This window comes from Leptopilina heterotoma, unplaced genomic scaffold (assembly GCF_015476425.1).
Source record: "Leptopilina heterotoma isolate Lh14 unplaced genomic scaffold, ASM1547642v1 Lhet_85, whole genome shotgun sequence".
In the NCBI taxonomy this organism is placed as follows: Eukaryota; Metazoa; Arthropoda; class Insecta; order Hymenoptera; family Figitidae; genus Leptopilina; species Leptopilina heterotoma.
This window is the reverse complement of record NW_025111189.1, coordinates 19,502-45,181: the sequence shown is the minus strand read 5'-3', so window position 1 is coordinate 45,181 and position 25,680 is coordinate 19,502. Positions and strand designations below refer to the sequence as shown.

Genomic DNA, 25,680 nt, shown 5'->3' with positions numbered 1-25,680 from the left:
TTGTTTTAAAAATTCAAATATTGAAAATAAATAAAATTTAATTGAAAATAAAATAAAAATATTGAAAATAATTGAATTTCATGAACAATTATTTTCAAGTTTTTAAAATAATCGTGTTTTATAATTAAATTGAAATTAAACATTTATTTATTAAATTTTATTAAAATTTTAGAAAGTAATTGAATTCCATTGAAGAATTTTATAAAGAATAAAAATAATTGATTTTTTTCGAAAAATATTATTAAAAATGTTTGTTAAAAATTGAATTCTTTCATGAAATTGTATTAAAATTGTATTAAAAATAATTGAATTTTTTCGAGAAATTTCATAAAATTTTAGAAAATGAGTGGATTTTTTAATAAAATGTAATAACAAATTGAGAAAAAAATTCAATTCTTTCGTGGAATTTTTTTGAAAATAATTGAATTTTTGCAAAGAATTTTACTATTTATAAATAAACTTGAATTGTTTGGAAAGACTTATTAAAATTTTAGAAAATAATTGAATTTGTTTTTGAAATATTTTATAACGAATTAAGAAAAAAATTGAATTCTGTCGTGAAATTTTTTTGAAAATAATTGAATTTTTGCAAAGAATTTTACTATTTATAAATAAACTTGAATTGTTTGGAAAGATTTATTAAAATTTTAGAAAATAATTGAATTTGTTTTTGAAATATTTTATAACGAATTAAGAAAAAAAATGAATTCTTTCCTGAAATTTTTTTGAAAATAATAGAATTTTTGCAAAGAATTTTTCTATTTATAAATAAATTTGAATTGTTTCAAAAGGTTTATTAAAATTTTAGAAAATAATTGAATTTTTATGAAATATTTTATATACAAATTAAAAAGAATTGATTCTTTCGTGAAATTTTTTTTGAAAATAATTGAATTTTGCAAAGAATTTTACTATATTTATAAATAGAATTGAATTGTTTCGAAGGATTTATTAAAATTTTAGAAAAGAATTGTATGCGTTCGTGAAATTTTATTAATATTTTGAAATCATTTCAAAATAAATCAATTTTTATCAATATTTCCTTCTACAAAAAATATTGGAAATTTCCCTTTAAAATCTTATTATATTTTGTATAAAATTTGTCACTTGTCTAAATTTAAATAAATAAATAAAATAAAATTTTTAATTATTTAAGAAATAAAAAAAAAATTGAAAAGATTGAAAAAATTGAAGGGATTTGAAAAAATTTCGAGTCAAGTGGAATTTTAAATGTCAGTAATAAATTCAAATTATAATTTATTATTCAAAATACTTGAGAAATTTTTAGAAAAAAAAACATTTTAACATAAAAGTCACATAAAGAATTAATTACGTAGAATATAATTTTCGCTGGAAAGAATAATTAATTTTGCATCATTAAAAATTCAATGAATTAAAATTGAAAATCTTAAACAACCAGATTTCAAATTTGGAAAAAATTCAAAAAACAAATACTAAAAATGATTTTTAAAATATTTGGAAGATTTAAAATTGAAAAGAATTAAAACTTGTGATTTTATAAATATATTTCGAGAATAAGTATGTGTTGTAAATACATTGTTCCCGATCAGTTTAATTAATTAATTAATTAATAACTTTTATATCCTAAACGTACAAATGTGATTTTTCCAAAGACTGATCGGAAGAACCATTTTCACTTTCTCCAGAAAAATCTTTTACAAAAAACAACACTCTACATTTTTTCGCTAGTATTCCTTGAGTCTCTCATCTTTTCTTTTTTTCATGGCATATAAGTATACACATTTTTTTTTGTGACGAAAAAAAACAAACAATCACTGCAGACAAACAAATATTATTGCCTAAAATTTTGCGCGCAAATAAAAGTATATCAAATTTTTTTCAATAATAAATCAGTCAATATTCAAGATATTCTTGCAAACATTTCATTGCAATTAACACTTAATTCCAGTAATATAAGTAATTCTAATAGAAAGGCCTCACTTTATAAAAATTTATCTCCTATCGAAAATTTAAAACGGATTTTTAAAAATTCGAAACAATCCCACAACGCTTGATTCATATTACAAAAAAGGAGAAAAAAATGACAAAAAACTGAATAAATTACATTTTATAATGCTCGTGCTTAATTACTTGTAAATTTATCATATTAATAATTAGTGCTTGAATTCAGATCGATCTGAATACATTTGATTAAATATAATTCGCGTATCTATATTGGCAGCACCTACACACTTGATAACATTTTTTTTTTATTCTTCTGTTTAACAGTTTGATAAAATTACAATTTTCCAAAGAACTCGTCGACGAATTTACAAATACTTTCAATATTAATTAATAAAAATAGATTATGATTAAATTGAATGACCAAATTAATGAATTAATTAATTAATATTAATTTGAATAAATATTATTCTATAAATAATCCTAATTTGATAAAGTTTAAGCAGTCAATTGCAATTTTCGCTTTAACATGAATAGAATGGGAATTTAGTGACACAATTAAAATAATCGAAATTACAATCGATGGTCAATTAAAATTTTTTTCTGTTTTCTCTTTGTCTTTCTCGTTTTTTATGCTTTGAAATTGTGGGATATGATTGTGATGGAGAACTTTCTGAAAAAATAACCATATCTACAATTGATGTTCCTAATTGTGTGAAGAAAAATCATTCAATTAATTAAAAATAAATCTTTTAATTAATTAATTAAAGTGACACTTGCGTAAAGGCAAACGTGTTAAGGGTAAGCAGAATCAGAAAAATTAAGAGGATTATAAGTTTTTCAACTAGAAATTTAATTCATAATCCAGAGGAATGTAATGAGAATAAGAATACAAGACCAGAGATCTCTAAAATTTTTTTCCTAAAAAATTAATTCCTATTCAGGATTAACACTTCAAGAAGAAAACTCACTGAAAGTGATTTTCTACAATGAAATTATTAGAAAATTTCAATTTTCAAGGAAAGTTTTGTAATAATTACGAGAAAACAAATTTCTCAATTGATTATTGACACAAAGTCAAACAATGAAACAAAATTAGAGTGAAATCGAAAGTAATGATTAATTTTTGTCAAACTTTCTTTTGAATAATTCTTGCGCCAAAATTATTTAAAATTACGAAATGTGGAAAATCGAGAGAACTGAAAGTTTCCTTTTCAGTTTAAAATGAAAGGAAATTATCCATAGCTCGAGTAGTAAATTTAAAGAACAGAAAAATACGAATTGAAATATAGAGAGTAATTATTAAATTAACGAGATATAACTTCTTTGCGTAAAATCTTGGGGGACTTTGTAACAGAAATAACCCAACTTAAAACGGCAGTTGGAGAATTGCAATTCTGTATTCAAGGACTCCAATCAGATGTGAGTACCTTAAAGAACACCATAATAGCAAGATCAGAACCTAGTTCTGCATTTTAAATACAAATTAACATTTGAATAATAATTAAACAATTGGAAAATATTTACAATTCGTTCGAAAATTAAAACAAATTTCAATCGTTGACAATTCCCATCGAATTCAGTTTGTATCTATCGATAAAAATTACAGAAATGAAAATTGCAATCGCTGAAGAGAAAAAAATTTACTATTGCGAATTTTCATTAACCACAATCAATTTCGATGGTAATTTCCATTCTTAAATGTTTTTACATTTCAAACTCAAAATTTGAAAAATAACCAAACAGTTTGGAAAATATTTTTTAAATCGTTCTAAAGTCAAAATAAATATCAATCGTTGAAAATTCCCATCGAATTTTCATAAAATGAAAATTACATTCGCTGAAAAGTACAATCTACTGCTGATAATAATAATAACAATTTTATCTGATAATATTTTGATCCACAAACAGTAACAGTGAATGAAAATTTTTGTTCGTTTTGTATCAATCGACAATTTACTTAATATTAATCCTAAAAAATCGAATGATTCCTTTACGTATACGTTTTAAAAGTAATGCGGACATTTTTTATCACAATTAATACATTTTGAGCCCTGTTAATATCGATTGAACGTTGCTTATAAAATCCCTCACTATATAATAAATCTAAACACGTAATCGCAAGATCTCTTTCATCTTGAATTTAAAAAATAATATTCCTTTTAGTCAGAAATCATTAAATGATTATCTAAAATCAGAATTTTTGGAACTTATTTTCAAATTTTCCAATTTTTAATTCGTTGACGAGTTCTTCAACTTAAAAATTTTAATTGAGAGTGCACCGAAGAATTAAAAAATAAAGAACAATCCTTTGGACAATGGATGGATTGAAAAATGAATTTGAGAAAATGTTTTCGATTTGAAGGAACATTTTGCGTATGGCGTGAACAGATGATAGTGTTCTTCATTTTTTTTTTTTTGTTGTTAAATATCTAATGATTTTTAAACAAGAACGTATTATACAAGATATATAATTTCTACGAACTATAAAAATACAACGCAAGTCTATAAAAATACAATGCTCATAATCACTGGTGTATAAAAATCTAAATAGGGCACGGAAGAAGATACATAGATTTTGTTTTTGTTTTTTTTGTTTTGTTGAATAACGCATGTATCGTGCAATTCGTAATTCGTTCACACCCCCGCAAAAGTTGAAAAATGAAATTTCACTTTTGTGGATTTTAATGATGTGAAACATTCAATAATAATTAATCAGGCACTCCATTATGCATTGCTAGAGCTATATTATTGATACATGAAGTATGAATACAGCTTAGAAACGATAGGCTTACGCAATTCGTTTTGGCACATTCTTGAATCGTTCAAGTTTCTCTCTCCGCTCGAAAATCGTAGTGATACTGAAAAAGTAATTTCTCAAATTAATATTTCAGATTATTTTTATTTCAATTAAATTCTACTTCAATTTTTTATTGATTTAAATTAAATTCCAATTTTGAAAATTTTAAATTCAATTTCCTTTTTTTAAATTTAAATTCAATTCTAATTTTTTTAAATTCAATTTTTCAAAATTTAAATTCAATTCTAATTTTTTCAAATTCAATTTTTCAAAATTTAAATTCAATTCCAATTTTTAAAATTTTAAATTCAATTTTAATTTTTAAAAATTTAAATTCAATTCCAATTTTTAAAAATTTAAATTCATTTTTCATTTTTTTAAAGTATAAATTAAATTCCAATTCTTTAAATTTTTTAATTCAATTTCAATTTTTTTAGATATAAATTCAATTTTTCAAAATTTTTAATTCAATTTTTTTTAAATTTAAATTCAATTCCAATTTTTAAAATTTTAAATTCAATTTCCATTTTTAAAAATTTAAATTCATTTCCAATTTTTTAAATTTTAAATTCAATTTTAATTTTTAAAGATTTTAATTTAATTTCATTTTTTATAAAATTTAAATTCAATGTCGATTTTTTAAAAATTTAAATTCAATTTCAATGTTTTTGAAGTTTAAATTAAATTTAAAATTTATATTTATATAAATATTTTCTTTTTAAAAATATCTATTCTATTTCTTACCGCTCTATCCATTTCTTCTCGAGTACGAATTTTAATCACAGGAAGTTTATTCTGTGAAAAAAAAACAATTTCCATTAATTCAAGCAAATTATTTTTATACTCTATTCTACGTTTCTTTTTTTTTTAATTTCCCATTTTGAAATACTTTCAAATTCACTATATTTAAATGAATTCACGCTTCGTGTAATTAGTACAAAAAATAGCTTCAAGGTTAAAAAAAAGTAACAAATAGTAGCTATCAAAAAATTTAAATTATAGAGAACAAAAATTATCTTAATTTTAAGAATAAAATTTGAAACATTCAAATTGAATATTTATTTTATTTCGAATTTGAAATAAAACTCCTAAAAATAAAATAATTCTTCTTCAATTTTTTTTTGAGAATTTAAACAATTTTCCAACGCAATATTAATATTATTGACAATTATTAAGATTAAATGAACAAATTAATATGCCACTTAATTATTACTGTTTTATTAATTTACAATTATTAATATTTGTCACTTAAAAAAATGTAATAGAAACAGGCGTCGAGTCAACTAGAGAAAAAGTCTATTTAGTCAATTTAAAATAGAATAAAAAACTCGAAAAAGTAGTTTCTTATTTTTACAGGGTTGTTACAAAAATTTTATTTTTTTCAAGAACTTTTTCCTAATTTCCAGAAATATTTTCAATTCTTTTCCTTTTTCGGATTATAACACTTATTCTATAAGTTTTTTTTCAAACTTTTGTTTCGAGTTGTCACGAAACTTAATTCAATCAGTTAATTTAGTTTTAAGTAGACACTAAACTAATATTCAGACGTTAATTTAGTTTCTAGTCGACACGAAACAAAATGGAATCATATACTTTTATTTTTGGATTATTCAAAAACTGAAACGAAAGTAATTTTTTATTTAGTTTCGTTTCAGTATCGGCCCCTAATATTTTCAGAATTATTTTTTTCTCAAAAACACGATAATTTTTAAGAATTTCAAGAACATTCTTAAAAGTATAAAATTTATTTCAATAAAATTTGTAGACAATTTCCAATTGTTTGAAAATTTTTCGATTTATTATTTTGGGGAATTCAATAATCTACAATTATTCAAAAATCTAATTTTTAAAAAATTTTAAAATTCAATTATTCAACACTTGAATTTAATTCAAATAATAATGAACATTCACATGAATTGAATTTTTTAAATATTTTTAAATTAAAACTCTTGGAAATTTAATTATTTCTTAGAATTCTTAGTTAAAATTCTTCTATAAAAGTCAATTATTATTAATAATTTTCAAAAATTTCTTTGAAAATTCTGTATTATTAATTTTTTTTATTAATTATTAAATTAAATTTACTGCAAACCTCATTGTACGACTGCTTTTGTTCTTGTCCATTTTTATTGAAATAAATAAATAAACTAATTAATTAAAAAAAGAAAGTTCACTTAAATTACGTCTAAACTTTGATTGCTTTCAATTCAATTTTACGAAATCTGAATTAAAATTCTTTGAGAGACATAGTTCTAATTATTCAAAATTTTAATTTCGCAGCTTTTGAAATTCAATTATAAAAGTATCTGCAATATTGCTTCTAGTAGTTAATTAATTTATAAAATTTTAACTAAAATTCTTTTCTAAATCAATTATTTTGAATAATTTTAAAAAGTTCTTTAAGAACTCAATTATTTGAATAGAATAAATTCAATTTTTAAAAAATAATTCAATTATTTATAAAAATTTATACAATAACGCTTCTAATAGTAAATTAATTTATAAAATTTTAACTGAAATTCTTTTCTAAATCAATTATTTTGAATAATTTCAAAAAGTTCCTTCAGAACTCAATTATTTGAATTCAATAAATTCAATTTTCAAAAAAAAATAATTTAATTATTTATAAAAGTTTTTGCAATGACGCTTCTAATAGTCAATTAATTTATAAAATTTAAACTGAAATTCTTTTCTAAATCAATTCTTTTGAATAATTTCAGAAAGTTCTTTCAGAACTTAATTATTTGAATACAATAAATTCTATTTTGAAACAAGATAATTCCATTATTTATAAAAATTTCTGCAATAATGCTTCTAATAGTAAATTATTTTCTAACATTTTAACTGAAATTCTTTTCCAAATAAATTATTTTGAATAATTTCTGAAAGTTCTGTCAAAACTAAATTATTTGAATACAATAAATTCAAATTTACAAAAGATATGTAATTATACTCTTAAAGATTTACAGTAAAGTACTATATTTTCCAGGAAAATATTTTTCTACTTATTTTCCACACTATAAAAATCAAATTAAGTAGCGTTTTATATAAAAAAATTATTATTTTGTTGCAATATGCAAAAGAAAAGTCACATTTTATTGAAAAAATTTGATAAGAGTCGCATTTTTGGAAAATAGTCGGAAAAAGGCGAAAATGTCGTAATATTCGAGGTTTGAAGAAAGTAAAATAAAGAGAATACGTCAACTTTTTTGCTAACTCACTTTCAGCTGATTTTTGCTGGTCGATAGAAGTGGATTGAGAGCGAATGGAACTCCGTCGAGATCAGATGATCCCGGTAATGTACCATAATTTGAAGTAGAACCAACGAGAGGTGATTTTGGTGGTTGTGGCGCTGGTCTCGTTGGTTTAATTTTTGCATTTGGATTAAGAATTTCATAATCACGATCCATTGAGTCGTCGGAGGGATTACCGGGACTCGCCGGACTTGCTGGACTAATTTGAGGATAAATGCTGCTTGGTGGTTTTGGTGCAAACTTTGGTTTTGGCGGTCTCTCCGGAGCCACCCTGTGTGGAGTTCCATTTGATGGATTTGGCGAGGGATTAGTCAACGATCTAGTAATAAATGAAAACAAACAAATTAGAAGGAAAAATTAAAGTTAAAAGAAAACATTAATGTTAATGTAATAATAATAATGTTAATGTTCCGTGTAAGAATCTTAAATAAATAAATAAATTAATTATAGATTAAATTAATTAACTTCATGATAAATTAATTAGTTTCATTTAAATCTACCTAGTAATTCAAGAAAATGAAAGATTAGAAAAAAAAGTTGATTCGAAAAAGAAAATGTTTAATTAAAGTTTAATTAAATTAAATTTAATTAAATTTAATTTAATAAAAATTTATCATTTATAGTGACAATTATATTGATTTATAATAATTATTTATAATAATATTTAAGCTGAAAATAATTACATTTAGGAAATTTATAATTTCGCTTTATATCAAATTGAAATTTTAACAATTTTACGAAAGAAAAAGTTATCAATTTTTTTCGAAACTCACTCTATATTTGCATAAGGCCTGGAACTTGGATCAATTGTATTCAGATCGACAGTTTTGAAACAAAGACTGACGCCATTCACCAGACTGCAATTAAATGTTAATTTAGTAATTGAGCCAATTAACTTTATCTGTAATATTTACTCAAAAATATATTTTGAAAACGGAAAGTCAGCATTTTGAAATTTATATTTGGAATTTAAATTAAATTGTCTAAAAAATAATTCTTAAATTCAAACGGTAATTTATTTAAAAGTAGTATTTACTACTCTATATTTATTAATATTTTTTCTTCGTTTTTGTCTTAATATTTTTTTATTTTCAATTCGTATTTATTAATATTATTATTATATTTATATATAATAATTTAGTTTAATATTGATTTTGATAAATTAGATTTAAAATCGAAATTACTTTTTATCTATTAAGTAGTAAGTATCGGGAAACTGATAAAATGTAATCTAAATTTTCTTCTTGAATATTTTCAATCTATTGTAATTACGAAATCCTTATAGGCATGATTTATAGACTAACAGTAGATATATTACTGCTATCAAGAAGATAAAGTTTTCTAAAAAAAACGAAGCAGAGGCATTATAAATTTCTATTTTTAGCAACGAATGGAAAAAAAAATAATCGCACTGAAAAATTTGTTTTCTATAAATGATTGCAAATAGTATTTACCCAGCATAGGTGAATTCAAATGGCGCTCTTCTTGAACTTTTACCAACTCTGCTACATATAATTATGTCCGTTATAGCTTTTGAGCACAAATCTTTATTTTTCATTTTATAACATAGTTGTCTCTTTCTCCAAGCTCGTTGCACTGTAAAAGAAATTTATTCCAAGTGAAAATTAATCTCAAATAAATAATAATATTTTTTCAAGCAATTCAATTATTTTCAATACAATTTTTAAAAAATTTATCGAAAGAATACAATTATTTAAAAAAAAAATAATTAAATTGAATTATTTTCAAGAATTTTAATATAAATTCAATTATTTTTAACAATTTTGATGAAAATTTAAAAATAATTTATTATCTTCTAAATATTTAGTAAAATTCCTTCGAAAAATTTAGATAAAATCCTTTGGAACAATTCAATTATTTTTATGAATTGTAAAATTCTCCGCAACAATTAAATTATTTTCATAAATAAGAAAAATTATTCACAAGAATTAAAATATTTTCATAAATAATAAAATTCTATGAAGGAATTCAATAATTTTCATAAATAATAAAATGTTTCGGAGGAATTCAATTATTTTCAATATAATTTTTAAAAAATTTCTCGTAAGAAAACAATTCTATTTAAAAATATTGTTAAAATTCAATTATTTTCAACAATTCTGATAAAAAATTCTTCGAAACAATTCAATTATTTTTATAAATTGTAAAATTCTTGGCAAGAATTCAATTATTTTTGTAAATAATGAAATTCTTCTGAGAAATTCAATTATTTTCAAAACAATTTTAATTGATTTCCTCGGAGTAATTCAAATACTTTTAAATATTTCCATAAAATTCAATTATTTTCTAAAATTTTAATTAATTCTTCGCAAGAATTCAATTACTTTTTCAAATATGTAATAAAATTCTTCTGAGAAATTCAATTATTTTCAAAACAATTTAAATTGAATTTCTCGTAGGAATTCAAATATTTAAAAATATTTCGATAAAATTCGATTATTTCCTTAAATTTTAATTAATTCTTCGCAAGAATTCAATTATTTTTATAAATATTAAAATTCTTTGCAGGAAATCAATAATTATTTTCAAAACAATTTTAATTGAATTCCTTGGAAGAATTCAAATATTTTCAAAAAATTTACAAAAAATTCATTTTCAACAAAAATTTAAAATTCTCTAAAAATAATTCAATTATTCTCGAACTATTTATAAAATTCTATATGAAAATTAAATTACTTTGAATGCAGTTTTTAAATATATTCGTTAAATGAATTGAAAGAATTCAATTATTCTCAAAAAAAAATAATAAAATTCTTCTGATGAATTCAATTATATTGAATGTAATTAATACTTAATTTAAATAAAATTCTTTACAGAAATTCAATTATTTTCGAAACAACTTTAATTGAATTTCTCGGAAGAATTTAATTATTTTCAAATATCTTTATAAAATTCTACAAAACAATTCAATTATTTCCCAAAAATTTTAATAAATTCTTTGAATCTATTTAATTATTTTTATAAATTATAAAATTCTTAGCAAAAATTGAATTATTTTTTCAAATACATAATAACACCGATTATTTTAAAAACTTAAAAGAAATTCTTCACCAAATTCAATTAATTTCAAAATTTTCAGTAAAAATTATTAAAAAAAACTCGAATTTATTTCCAAGAGAATTGAAATAAATTCTTCAAAACAATTCAATTATTTTAAAGAATTTTAATAAAAATCTTGCCAAGAATTAAATTATTTTCAATACAGTAATTTTAATTACATTTTCTCGAAAGAATTTAATTATTCAAAAAAATGTTGATATACTTCTTGAAATGAATTCAATTAATTTCAAATTTTTTTAAAAAATACTTTACAAGAATTCAATGATTTTCAGTACATCGACAATTTAATCATTTCTGAAAATAATTGAATTCTTGAATAGAATTTTATTGAAACTTTTTTAAATAATTCAATCCCTGCGAAAAAAATTATTATTTCTACAAATAATTTGATTTTTGAAAAATTTGAAAAAATAAGTGAATTTTTGAGAAGAATTCTTATGAAAATTATATTTTAAATAATTAAATTCTTGTGGAAAATTTACTATTTATTGATATAATTGAATTCTTATGAAGAATTTAGAAATAATTTAATTTTCTCTGGAATTAAATTGTAATTGTATTTAAAGTAATTAAATTCAATGATTTTCAGTACATTAATTTAAAAATTTTAAACATTTAAGCAAAAAAATTATTTAAAAAGTTAGGAAACAAAAAAAGCAAATAGAAACTAATTTCAAACTGCGAACAGATTACCGGAATACAACGATTATTAATATAGATTTTAATATTTAATTATTTATTAATTAATATAAACGGAGAATAATTATAAAGACGTGACAAATAATTGATTCGGTAAAAATTAGAATAAAAAAAATAATTACTCGTATCAACTGTATGTGAAATCATGCTGTAACCCTTTGGTGGTGGTTCCCTTTCATCTATTATTGCAATTTCTTCAACCACACAATGTGGCAGTCCTTCAGTCTTTGAGAAACATATATATCTACTTTTTTTCTTAATGAACAATCCACTTTCACGCCATAAATCAGCGTCGGCATCTAAATCGTGCGTCCTTGAAACCTGAAAAAAAAATCATTTCCTATTATTCTGTTCCGCCAAGACGAAAAAAATCGAGTTAAAAAATTAAACGATCATTAATTATAACTTACAACTGTGAAATTAGGCGGACATTTGTCTATATCTTCAACAATACTAATGGCCGTAATCGGACGATCGTCTGGCAAAACTGACGATAACTGGTGAACCAACATTTTGTTACCTTCTTTCCTCGACATGTTGTTTTCCTTAAACAAAAAAGAAAATTATTTATTATTCGTAATCGGAAATTTTTTAATGTTTATAAATATAAAATAGAATAAAATCAGAATAAATCTATTGTTTTATTAACACAAAATTTGTACTAATATATATTTTGATTGTAATTATCATAATAATTAATTTTCATTAATTAATAAATTAATAAATATAAATATAATTTTGCTCGTAGAAAATTTAAGGAAAAATTTAAAAAACCGTCGATTCAGTTGATGAGAAATTTTTACCGGTTTGTTTTACTTTTATACAAATGTGAGTCTTACATTGAGTAACAATCTGAGAAAATTGTGAATACACTGATCCAAGTGAAATTCCCGAACAAAAAGAAAATTATGTAATTAACAAATGAACTGTTATTTTGTGCTACTTGAAAATCGTGTTTGTTCAAAGAGAAATCAGTTTCGAAATTTCGAACATTTTCTATAAAGAACAGACTAATGTCAATAAATAATTTTTAAATTTAGAACAGAATATTTTGTTGATTGAACAGAAAAAAAACGGGAGAATTTCGCACATTCAGCATTCTATTCCGATGACGTTTAATTTATGTGTAAAATTCCAGTCATTTCGTTTACAAATGAGTAATAAAGAGAAAATTTAGCAACAAAAAAAGAAACAAAAAAAAAAAAAAAAAATTAGTGATGAAAAAAAGAAAAGAAAATTTCACTTGAAGATTAATTTTCAGGGTTGCCACAAAAATTTTATTTTATTTTTTCCTGACTTTTCCCTGATTTCCAGAGACAAAGCTTTGATTTTTTTCCTAATCCTAAAAAATATTTTGATTCTCTTTTGATTAGATAGTAAAAAAAATGTTCAATTACATTTATCTACGAATTTCTTTCATTGAAAATTCTTGAGAAGAATTAAATTTTTTTTTAAATTCAATTTAATTATCTTATTGAAAGTAATTAAAATTTTGCAATGAATTTTAATAAAAATTTTTGAAAATAATTGAATTTTATTACTTTTGGAAAGAATTGAAAATAATTAAATTAATGCGATAAGAATTTAATGCCAAATTTTTAAACATTTGATTTTTTCGAAAAAATCTTTGCAAATTCTATTTTAAATAATTTAAATTCTGTAAAATTTTTATTTTTTTGGAAAAAAATTGAAGGTTCATGGAGAAATTTATCAAAATTTTTGTTTAATAATTGAATTCTTTTGGGAAATTTTATTATAATATTAGAATATTGAAAATCATTGAATTAAGAAAAAATTTTGAAAATAATTGAAATTTTGACATCAATTTTATTAAAATTTTTGAAAATAATTGAATCTCTGGAAAGAATTTTGATATTTATTAAGATAGAGTTGAATTATTTCAAAGAATCGCGTTAAAATTTTTAAAATTGTAACTAATTTCAACAAAATTGGAATTAAAATTAAAAGAAAAACTTCATTAAATGATTTATATATTAAAATGGCAATTCTTCAATAGAATTAAGTTATTTAAAATAAATTATTGCCAGAAGTAGAAAAAATTGAAGAATTGGACAAAAAGACACAAAAATTCGGAATTTTCTTATAAATTCTAATCATTTAATTTTTTCCAGTACTTTTAATAAAAATTTCTGATTTTTTCCTGACCTGTGACAACCCTGAATTTTTCTATCGTTTTCACTTGATAGAAATAAAATGAAATAAAACAAATGTGGTAAATTCTGTAGCACTTCTCATGTATCTTCAACAATAATTTAAATTATTCCAAGGAAGTTCTTTAGATTCAAGTTAATGGGAAGTCTGCGTCATTCAATGAATTGAGTTATGCGTAAAAATCAAGAAAATAATTCCTGTAAAAGAAAAATAAATATTAAAAGAAGAAAGTCACTGAGAAGTATTATTTAATTCTTTCCAACTATTTTTATTTTTAAATAATTAATGAAGACTAATTAAAAGATTCTCATACTCTCGATTCTCGAATTAACAAAGACACGCTTTGTCTGATGATTTAAAACCACTTTAAGTCGAGACTTCTATTAAAAATATCAATATTCACTTGTAATTTACTAAAAATTCCAAAACTATAATAAAAATAAAATTTAAAATAAAATTATTTAAGAAGAATTTAAAAAGAACAGTCTCGACTTAATAAAACAAAATTCAAAAACATAATTTTTTGCAAATTGATTTATTTTCTATCTGTTAAAATAAATTCTATTCCTCTTGCACTGTGTAATAAAAATTTTATTTTCAGGTCAGAGGGAAATTCCTCTCGGAACGTCAAAAATGTTGACCCCTAGTCTCACGTTCAATGTCCGGTCACTCGCGAACAAGTAAAAATCCGATCGAATATGATTAACAGAAAAAAAACAAACTTATTTACATTTGTAAATTTCGAGAAAAAATTGGAAAATTCAATTAAACTGATATTGATCTCTCGATTTTTCACGTGCCACAGAATGCAAGAGTCTAAATTTGAATTTTCTATAAATAAATGAAATTCTTCTGAGACTCACCTACTTGCAGTAGGAAACTATAAAACCGACATTTCTTCGTCTAAGACCCCAACCTCACTCTCTTATTGTCGATTAAACTTTAAATTCACTTCATTCACTTGAACAACTCGTTCCTTCTAATTCGTAGTCGCGCGCAATCAGTTTTTATGAAAAATCAACGTTTTTATTATAGTTGGAAAGGTTTGCGGAAAATTGACTTTTATTTTTCACAAAGAAGAAGTTGGGTGGTAACATGCGCGACGTTTTGCGGTTCTTTCCTTTCAAGACACACACAGCGGGAGTTGAGAAACAAAAAGAGAAAAAAGGAGAGTGAAAGGGAGAAGGGATTTTATGAGAGACAAAAGTTTTGTCGAGTTAGGTAGGGAGAGAAAATTAGAGGATGAAAAACATGTAAAGGCCTTGAATAAAAATATAGTATTCAATTTACATTGATTTTGGTAATAAAGAGAGGAGAAATGATAATTTTTACTTAAGTTCGCGAAGAGAATGATCGACTGTCACTATTTTCCAAACTCAAGTAACTGTAATTTTAATTTTTTAATCTAAAAAAGCAGCTTTGACAGGCGATGACATCACCATTCACCTTAGGCAATAAAATGATTGTATATTTACAGTAGAGGTTAGGTTATACTTACAGTCATTACAGTCACTTTACAGTTTCTTTACAGTTATTCGGTAAAGAACCTATTCACTTAAATTTCATGATCACTTAATTTCTTTTTGATCTTTTTTCATTTTTTTAAAATTACTCCAATCGGAACAATATACTTTATTTTGAAACATTAAATTCTAATTATTTATTTCACTGATTCCAGGAAAGGTTTATTGACGTACGAGCCGTACGGGCTCGGGCAACGAGCCATTTTTATTTATCGTCTGCTTGTCCGCTCGCTATTGAAACCCTATAATAGTAAATACATATTTTTAGAATAAAAAGTATATTTTTGTACGAAAATTCCATTACTCGATAACAAGAAATTTGCAATAGAAAAAACTATAAAAATCCAAATTTTACTAGTGTAATTTTTTACTTTTCTGGTTAAACTTAAATCTAGAGAATTTGAATTTCCCGCCTACCGACTGACCGAACTGCCACCTACAACATTAATTATCTTTCAATCATAAATTATTAAACTATTTACAATTTTATAAAAGAAAAATTGCTAAATTAGATCTAAAATTAAAATAATCGGGTTAATGATAGTTTTTCAAACTATTATTTAATTCATAATTAATTTTTTTCTTTTAGTAAAATCCGTAAAATCGTAAAGTTGAAGTTAGGTTCGTAAGTTTCTATTGGCTGGTGAGCCGGAAGTCTAACCTAACCTAATTGACGACCATCTGCGCCATTTTGGACGGTCTCAAGGCGTTTTTCCGTTTTCGGCGTCTCGTTAGAAGTGTAAAGTGATATTTTTCAAAAATATTATTTATTTGTTGAATCTAAGTATCGAAATAATGTACCAGTTTTCTCAGTGAAATAGTAGATTAATTGTTATACACTCCCTGAAAGATACTCACAACTTTACGACAATTTCAAGATGCACGCGATACAGGTGAGCACATTTCTTGACCAAAAAAAAAATTGTTAAAATGATAAAAGTAGATTAATTTTTTATTAAAAATTTCATAAATATTAGTTAAAGTAACATAAAAATTGTAGTTAAGGTAACAATTTAGGTAACATATCACAGAGTATTGAAAAATAATGATTAATATTAATTTTAACGAAGTAATTTTAAATCACAGAGTATTGCCACTGTTAGATATCTATTTTCTTATAAACATATTGGACAAAGTAACAATTTTACAGAATGTTACTAAAAATGTAAAATATTTATTTTTTATATACATATTTGGACGTATGGTAACAAAACACATTTGCTATAAATAAAGTGTAGACACGGTAACATCACAGAGTATTTGCACAAAAATGTAGGAGGTAATTTAAAATCACAGAGTTCACAGAGTATTGCAATAAAAATATATAATTAACATTGTTATAAATTGTAAAAAAACAGTTTTTTTTATTAATATTTCATATTAGACGGATGTGGTAATAAAGACAAAATATTTCTATAAATAAAATGTAGATAAGATATCGCAGGAAGTATTGATAACAAATTTAGATAAGGTTTGAAAATTACAGAGTGTTGCTTTAACTACTTACGATAATTAATTTTTCTAACATATTGGACCAAAAATAATATCACAGAGTTTTGCTAAAAATATAAATCACAAATTATTTTGTGCATATTGGACGTATGTGGTAAAATATAAATACAAAATTCCTAAAAAAGGAATAAGGTTATATCTCAGAGTATTTATTTTATTAATGAAAATTATAATTATTTATTTAAAAACAATTTTTGAAATTAAAAAACATGCTCTTCCAGTAGTACCAACTGCCTTTCATGCAAACTAGCCTTTAAGTGCTTTTTTTCAAAAGTCTAGTAACTTTTAGTAACAAATTTGGGGGATTTTGATATTTCAGTGTGTCCAAAGCGCGGCGTCCCTTCACCTGAAATGTTGGCAGCACTGAGCATAACGAACGCGGCTTTCAACGAGTGTTGGTGTTCTAATTTTCTCTCTCTTGTGTTTTGTAAATTATTATTATCGTTCTAATATTGTGTGAATATGCTTTATCCAAAAAATGGACCAAAGCCCCTGGAGGCTGAGGATGGTGAGAAAATTCATGGCCCACCAACGCCGCATAGAATAAAATTGCCCAGTGAACAAGAAGAGGCGCGTACAAAACAAGTGATAATTGAGAAAAGAAAGAAGACAACAACGACAACAAAAGCTATTGATTCAAGTCCAGTGCAATTTCCTGAGAAAAAAATTCAAAAACCAGTTAATAAAAGACGTCGAAAACAAAATCCAACAAATTCACCAGCATCAAAAGTTTCTGTCGATACAAATCATAAACTCACTGAATACTATACCGTTCGAAGGAGTGTTCGAAAATGTAAAACAACAGTTTTAGAGGAGAAACAGAGAAGCCTTGAGAATAAAATTATATCCGGTTGTGAAGATGGCTTAGAGGTGAGTAGGGGGAAAGTGAACTTTATGTATTAGAAACTTTCTCTATGCTTAGTAAACTATTTTATTTTATTTCTCTAAAGTTATTCTCAATTCGTGTATAGTGATTATTGTATATTTTATTTTTTCTTTCTACTTTTTTTCCTAATTCCAATATTGCAGTTGTATTAAATAGTTACTGAACCGGGGAAATATTCACTTATTTTAAAAAAAATCAAATTTTAAACAAGATGTTAATTATTCGTTGACTAGCAAATGTTACGCTTATTCTTATGCAAATTACAAAATTTTTTATTTTGAAATATGAATTTGTGAATAATTTCAAATTCAAACTTTAAAAAAATGCAATTATTAACTAATTTTCTAACTAATTATTCTTGTTTAATAATTTTAAAAATTTTAATAAAATTCTTCTCAAGAATTCAATTATTTTCATAAACAATAAGATTCTTCGCATGAATTCAATTATTTTTATAAATAATAAGATTCTTCGCAAGAATTCAATTATTTTTATAAATACATAGAATTTTTTACAAACATTCAATTACTTTTAATCAAATTTTAATAATATTTCATGAACGAATACAATTATTTCCTAAAATTTTAATAAATCCTTCGAAAGAATTCAATTATTTTTTAAATAGTAAATTTTTGCAAAAATTCAATTATTTCCAAAAAAAAATTCACGAAAGAAATCAATATTTTTTCTTAATTCATTATAAAATCTTAGTAAAAATTTAATTATTTTCAAAAAAAAATTTCACGAATAAATTCAAATTTTTTTCTTAATTCGATAAAAAATATTTCAAAACAGTTGAATTATTTTCTAAAATTTGTATAAATTTCTCGAAAAAATTAAATTATTTTTAATGCAATTTAAAAAAAATTTCAATGAAAGAATTCAATTTTTTTAATTTTTAATATTTTTTGTGAAAATTCAATTATTTTCTAAACTTTTTAAAAATTCTTCGTAACAATTCAATGTTATTTATAAAAAGGAAATTCTTTGCAAATGTTCAATTATTTTCAAACTAATTTCACGAAAAAATCCAATATTTTCCTAATTCGTTATAAAATTTTTCAAAAGAAATCAATTTTATTTATAAATTAAATTTCTTCACAAGAATTCAATTACTTTTATATAAATAAATAACATTCTTCGGAAGAATTCAATTATTTTTATATAAATAATTACATTCTTTAGAAGAATTCAATTATTTTTATATAAATAATAACATTCTTCGAAAGAATTCAATTATTTTTAACAAAATTTTAATAAAATTTCACAAAAGAATTCAATTAATTTCTAAAATTTTAACAAATCCTTCTAAACAATTTAATTATTTTTATAAATAATAAAATTCTTGGCAATAATTCAATTATTTTTGTAAATAATAAATTTTTTTGAGAAATTCAATTATTTTCAATATAATTTTAATTAAATTTCTGGAAAAAATTTAATTTATATTCAAGATAATTTTAATAAAATTTGTCTAACAGGTTTAAATATTTTAAAAAATTGTAATAAAATTTTTCATAGCAATTCAATTTTTCTCAAAAGTTTTTAATAAAATTCTTTCTTAATTTCTATTATTTTTAAATTAAAGTAAAATTCTTTGCAAAAAATCAATTATTCTTAATACAATTTTAATAACATTTCATGAAAGAATTCAATTGAAAAAAAATTTTAATATTTTTCGAAAAAATTCAATTATTTTCTAAATTTTTAATAAATCCTTCAAAATCATTCAATTATATTTAAAACAATTTCACGAAAGAATCATTTTTTTTCTAATTCGTTAGAAAAAATTCCAAAAAAATTCAATTATTTTCTAAAATTTTAAGAAATTTCTCAAAAAAATTCAATTTTTTCCTAATTTGTTATAAACGTTTTTAAAGACTTGAATTATTTTCTAGAATTTTAATAAAATTCAATAATTAAATGTTTAATTTCAATTATCAACAAACACGATTATTTTAAAAAATTGAAAGAAATTGTTTATAAAATTAAATTATTTTAAAAATTTTTAAGTAAAATTTTTAAAGAACGATTATTAATAAAGATTATTTTTTTTAGGTGAGAACATTCGCTGGTAAGGGCCGTGGAGTTGTCACGACACGAGAATTCACCAAAGGAGAATTTATAGTCGAATACATTGGTGATTTAATTGATCAAGTTGAAGCGAAAAAGCGGGAGGGTCAGTATTCTCAGGATCACGGTGCTGGTTGCTATATGTATTATTTCCAACACCGTAGTCAACAGTATTGGTGAGTTTTTTTTCACTTATTTATATTTTCATTTATGCTAAGTGCTTAAATACCAGAAAATACTTAGCGCTAACAATGAATATTTAAATTATGCTTCAATATAATTAAATATTGACAATTTTATTTCCAAATGCGAAATAATGTACCTATTGAGAAATAATTTTTTAAAATAGAAATTTCTATTTTAAACCATTTTTTGAAATGGTAAAACTACTTTTTTGAAACTACTGTTTCTTTTTTCCCCCATCTGACCCTAATATATTTAATTTTTAATTTAAATGAATTCAATATTTTGAATTTAAATTAATTTGATCAAAAAATGGTCATTAATACTTTATTAATAAATATTATTAATTAATTTTTTAATATTAAGTTGATAATAAATAAACTAAATTTAACCTTAAATATAAAATTTACTTAAAAAGTGATCATTATTAAGTTATTAATAAAAAATTATTAATTAGGTAGTTTTTTAATAGTAAATTAATAATAAACTTAATTTAAATTTAAATATAATATTTTCTTGAAAAGTGGTCAGTATTAAGTTATTAATAAAAAATTATTATTTAGTTTTTTAATAGTAAATTGATAATAAACATAATTTAAACTTAAATAGAAAATATTACCGAAAAGTGTTCATTATTAAGTTATTAATAAAAAATTATTTATTAATTTTTATTGGTAAATTAATAGTATTTGTACTGTCGCAGCAAGTTATTTAAAATTATTAATAAAATTAATTAATAAAAAATTATTCATTAATTTTTTAAGAGTAAATTAATAAATAGATAATTTTTTAACAAATAAATTAATAAGAGAACGAATAATAATTATTAATAAATAAAATAGAAATTAATAAAATCTGTAATGATTTCAAAAGTATTTCTATAATTAAAAGCAAAGGTTTTCTATTCAAAGGAAAATTATTACATTATAGAGAAAAAATCATCAAAATAAAAATAAGTTAGACTAAAATGTTTTCATAAATCGTGACTCATTTGTTTTGTCTTTGTTATGAATTTACTAAGCACTTTCTTACATTCACGAAGCTTTCTTACTAATTCAGCTGATAATTTTGTGTTAGTCCATTGTTTTCAATAAATTATAATATTTATTTCTGGCACTATTCTATTAACTATTATTTTTTCTATCACAGATGAAGCTATGAATTAGAATAATCGGAAAATTGAAATTTCTTTTCGCAATCAAATAAATATTATTTCTTTGTTATTGCTTATAATTTTTGCTAAGTGAAACATAAGTAGAAAATGATAAATTTTCTCAAAAAGAAATAACAAATATTTTAAAATTTTATCATTTAGGTATTTAACCATTTTTTCTTCGTAAAAAAATTAACAATTTTGCGGTGTCGTATCAAGAGTTGTGAAACTTGAAATATTTTTTCTATTCTGCTTTGTTCAAATTTTCGTCGGTACAATTGTTTTTCTCCTCTTTTTTTCTCTATTGTTTTTTGGTAGTTTTTTTGTCGCAGAGTTGCCACCGATTTGGGAAATCAGGAAAATATCAGGAAATGTTATCAAAAGTATTGAAAAATTATCAAATTTCTAGAATTGCTACAAAAATTCTGCTTTTCGGGGTTTAAAGATATTTTTGAGAAACTTAATCTTGAATTGTTCTTAAATTTTTTTTACACTTTAAAATATTTTCATAATCACTATAATTTTTAAGAGGATTTTCCTCTTATTTACGTAAAGAAATTTTTATAATCTTCATTAATAGATGTACTTCAAAGGTTTTAATTTGAAATTTTAGAAAATTTCAATTTTTATTGTATTTAAATAGAAATTTTAAGAACAACTGATTACAGAAATTCAATTATTTTCAAAAGTAAAAAAATTCTTTGCAGAAATTCAATTATGTTCAAAAATTTAATAAAATTCTCATGAAAATTGCAATTATTTTCAAAATTAATAAAATTCTTTTGCGAAATTCAATTATTTTCAAAATTTTAATAAAATTCTTGACAGAAGTTCAATTATTTTCAAAAATTTTCCTCAATTCAATTATTTTTAATGTCTATTTTAATAAAGTTTCCCCAAAGAATTCAATTATTTAAACAAAATTTTAATAGAAATTTCACAGAAATTCAATGACTTTCCAATTTTTCATAAATTTCTTCGCACCAATTCCATTATTTAAAATTTTTTAATGAAGTTTCTCGAAAGAATTCAAATTATTTAGTTAATAAAATTGCAATTTTAATAAAATTTTCCTATTCAATTAAATTATCTTTGAAACAATTCTTCTTAAGAATTCAATTATATTCACAAATAATACATTTTTTTTGGTAATTTAATTAATTAAAAAAATTTTTGAATAAAATTTTTTTTCAAGAAATTAATTATTTTCATAAATAATAAACGTTTTCTGGAGAATTCACTTATTTAAGAAATTTTAATACAAATTTTCCCAAGAATTCAATTCTTTTCAAAAATAAAATTTTTCACAGGAATTCAATTATTGAAAAAAGATTTAATAAAATTTTTCGTCAGATTTCAATTATTTTCAATTTTTTAAATAAATTCTGAAAAATTCAATTATTTAAAAAAATTCCAATAAAATTCTTCACAAAAAATTAATTATTTTCATAAATAATAATATATTTTTCTCCGGAATTCAATTATTTTCACAAATAAAATTCCGAAAGAATTCAATAATTTAAAAATTTTTTTTTAAATTACTCAAAAATTCAATTATTTAATAAATTATTTATTTTTGTATTTAAATAATTGATTTCTTGAAAAAATTTCTAATAAAAATGCATTAAATGAACTTCACTTAAAATTTAAAATTATAATTGAATATTAAAAGCATTATAGCGAGAATTTTTAGAAATAATTGAATTTTGAAAAGGGTTCAAATTAAAATCTTTGAAAATTTGAAAAGTCTGGGAAAAACAAAATTATATTTTTGTGGAAGCCTTGTGAATTTTACTAATTAGTTAGTTTGTAAAAGATTAAATTTTTGTTTAGTTTCAAAAAATTTTATTTTAAATTCTGAAAAATTAGGTTTTTTCTATTTTTTGAACATAATTTAATTTTTCTAAACAAGTAATTAAAACTTTAGGATATAAGTGAAATTTTCTATAGTTCTTTTAAAAATATTTGTTTTTTTAAGGAATTTAGTGGATTTTTTTATATCGATCAGGGAAAAAGTCTAAATACTGTCTTTTTTTTGTGGCAACCTTGTGTCTTCTCCTGCATTTTTTCTACTTTGTTTTATTTGGTTTTTGTTTATCATTTTACCTTTATCACTTGCTTCCCTTAAATCTATTATCTACTTTAGTTTTTCAAATTGGTTTTTCATTTTTTTTCCTCAATTTTTTCAATCTTTATTTTTTTTAAGTAGGAACAGTTTTTATTTGCCGTTTTTTCGTTTGCTGTTCATTATCAAATTTTTTTAATAGAAAGCTTTATCATTCATTTGTTCCATTTCTTTTCGCTAGTTTGGTGTTTTCATTTTCCTTTGCACTTTAAATTTTCTTATATAGTGTGTAGCGTTTAGTTTTAGAAAATAATTTATTGAATACTCAATAAAATTTTCCATTTTTTTAGTGTCGACGCAACAGCAGAATCTGATAAACTGGGACGATTAGTAAATCATTCTCGTAATGGTAATTTAGTAACTCGAATAGTTGATGTGAAATCAATTCCACATTTAGTTCTCATTGCTAAGGATGATATTGCAAAGGGAGTTGAGGTGACGTACGATTATGGGGACAGGAGTAAGGAATCAATTCGATATCATCCTTGGTTGGCCTTATAACCAAAAACGCAGCTATGAGTAATTATTTTATTAAAAAAAAATAGAATTTCGCTTTTCTAAAACAAAAAAAAAAATATTTAGCAAAATTTTTTAAATAATTTAAACTTAAAATTCTCTTTTGAGAATCTTATTAAAACATAATATTAAAAATCTTTGGTAAAAAAAAATTGATGAAAAGTTATGTAGTACAGATCAATTTGAACTCAATTTCTTTTATACTGTTCTGACTTTTGTAAAATTTATTACATTTTAACAAAATGAAACTGAACAAATTATTACAAATATTATCGTCTTAAGTGAAAAAAAGTAACAATTCATTTTTCAATGTAAATAAAAAATTCATTAACTGAAATAATTGCTTTTTTTATTTACTTTTCCTGGTGTAATTTTTTTGAAATTACAATTAACAATAGTAAAAAGGTAAAATATTATTTTTTTTACTATTAAACTTCGTTTTCTCTTTTTTTTACTTGAATTGACTAATTTCTTTTCTATTAAAATTCAAATACTGAAAAATGAACTGTTACTAAGTACATAGTTACAAAATAAAATAAAATAAAATTAGTAAACACGATTTTTGAAACTGAATATCCAAAGAAGTATTGCTGGTGTAGTTTTTTCGCTGCACGAAATTTTTTATAATGTATTATATATATTCTCGAGCTCTGTATATATATATACATACATACTATAGTGAAACAAAAAAATTATTTAGATTTTTTTAGATGCAATATTTTCTAACTGTGCGAGAATGAGTGATTTTTTTTCTAAACTATATAAAATTACGTTTAATGCATTTTCGAACTCACGAATGAAGAAGGAATTAGATGCAATAGAACTAAAAAGAAAAAGCAAATGGTTATCAATACAATTTCCTATAGATTGAAAGTTTTAGATAAAAAATACTTTTATTCTTCCATTAATACTTTAATTACTTTTCGTTAATCATTATTAAAATGAATAATGATTAATATTAATAATAATAATAATAATAATAATTATTATTATTATTCTCAAAAATTTTAATGTGTTACGCGCCATTTACTACAAAATAGAGGTCTTTTCTTTACTCGTTCCCCATCAGTAGCTTCCGCAAGCATAGAAACGCTCAACACGCGACAATGATGTGCCGGTGAAGCAATAAAATACTTTCGATAAATTCAATTATTTTGAATATAATTTAAATAATTTTCTTTGCAGAAATTTAATTATTTTCGCAGATAATAAAATTTTTACATGAATTCAATTACTTAAAATATATTTTTATAACATTTTTCGAACAAAAAATTTTATTTTTTGCAAGACTTGAATTATTTCTTTTTTTAATAAATAATAATACGTTTCACAGAATTTACAATAATTTTTTATACAATTTTAAAAGAATTCTTCGAAAAATACAATTATTTTTAAAAATGCTATTAAAATTCATCGAAAGAATTCAATTATTTTAAGAAATTTTGATAAAATTCTTTATAAGAAGTTAATTTTAAGAAATATTCAAATATTCAATTTACTAATTTTTTTTATTTAAATAATTGAATTTTCGTAGAATTTTCTGAAAAGAATTGATTTAACATTGAATTTCAATTAAAAATTTAGTTTATAATTGAATATTAGAAAAGTGTTGTTATGAAATTTTTTTAAAACATGATTGTAATTTTTGAAAATTTTAATTGTAAAACTGTAACAATATTAAATTTTTTATTTTATTTTAAATACAAATATAAATTTACTTTTTTTCTTAAAAAATTATTAAAGCTTTGAGTAAATTTAATTAAAAACATCAAGAAAGAAT

At 21.9% G+C, this 25,680-nt stretch overlaps 2 protein-coding genes across 3 annotated transcripts; one reads left to right on the top strand and one right to left on the bottom strand.

Moving 5' to 3' along the window:
- Positions 1–1,508: 1,508 nt before the first annotated feature.
- Positions 1,509–15,654, bottom strand: LOC122511521. 2 transcript variants are annotated; one of them, XM_043626817.1, is made up of 8 exons: positions 15,428–15,654; positions 12,168–12,302; positions 11,880–12,078; positions 9,432–9,573; positions 8,751–8,834; positions 7,945–8,296; positions 5,468–5,518; positions 1,509–4,784 (listed from the first exon to the last, which is right to left on the bottom strand). In XM_043626817.1, the coding sequence occupies exons 1-8, from the start codon at positions 15,431–15,433 to the stop codon at positions 4,749–4,751; spliced, it is 1,005 nt and encodes a 334-aa protein (XP_043482752.1). In that variant the 5' UTR covers positions 15,434–15,654; the 3' UTR covers positions 1,509–4,748. The 2 variants fall into 2 exon arrangements, with proteins under 2 accessions (XP_043482752.1, XP_043482753.1); XM_043626818.1 differs by lacking the exon at positions 15,428–15,654 and adding an exon at positions 14,793–15,383.
- A 461-nt stretch (positions 15,655–16,115) lies between these two features.
- Positions 16,116–24,227, top strand: LOC122511522 (histone-lysine N-methyltransferase PR-Set7-like). Its single transcript, XM_043626819.1, has 4 exons — positions 16,116–16,345; positions 17,284–17,834; positions 19,909–20,099; positions 23,675–24,227. The coding sequence occupies exons 2-4, from the start codon at positions 17,427–17,429 to the stop codon at positions 23,883–23,885; spliced, it is 810 nt and encodes a 269-aa protein (XP_043482754.1). The 5' UTR covers positions 16,116–16,345; positions 17,284–17,426; the 3' UTR covers positions 23,886–24,227.
- The last annotated feature ends 1,453 nt before the right edge of the window (positions 24,228–25,680 follow it).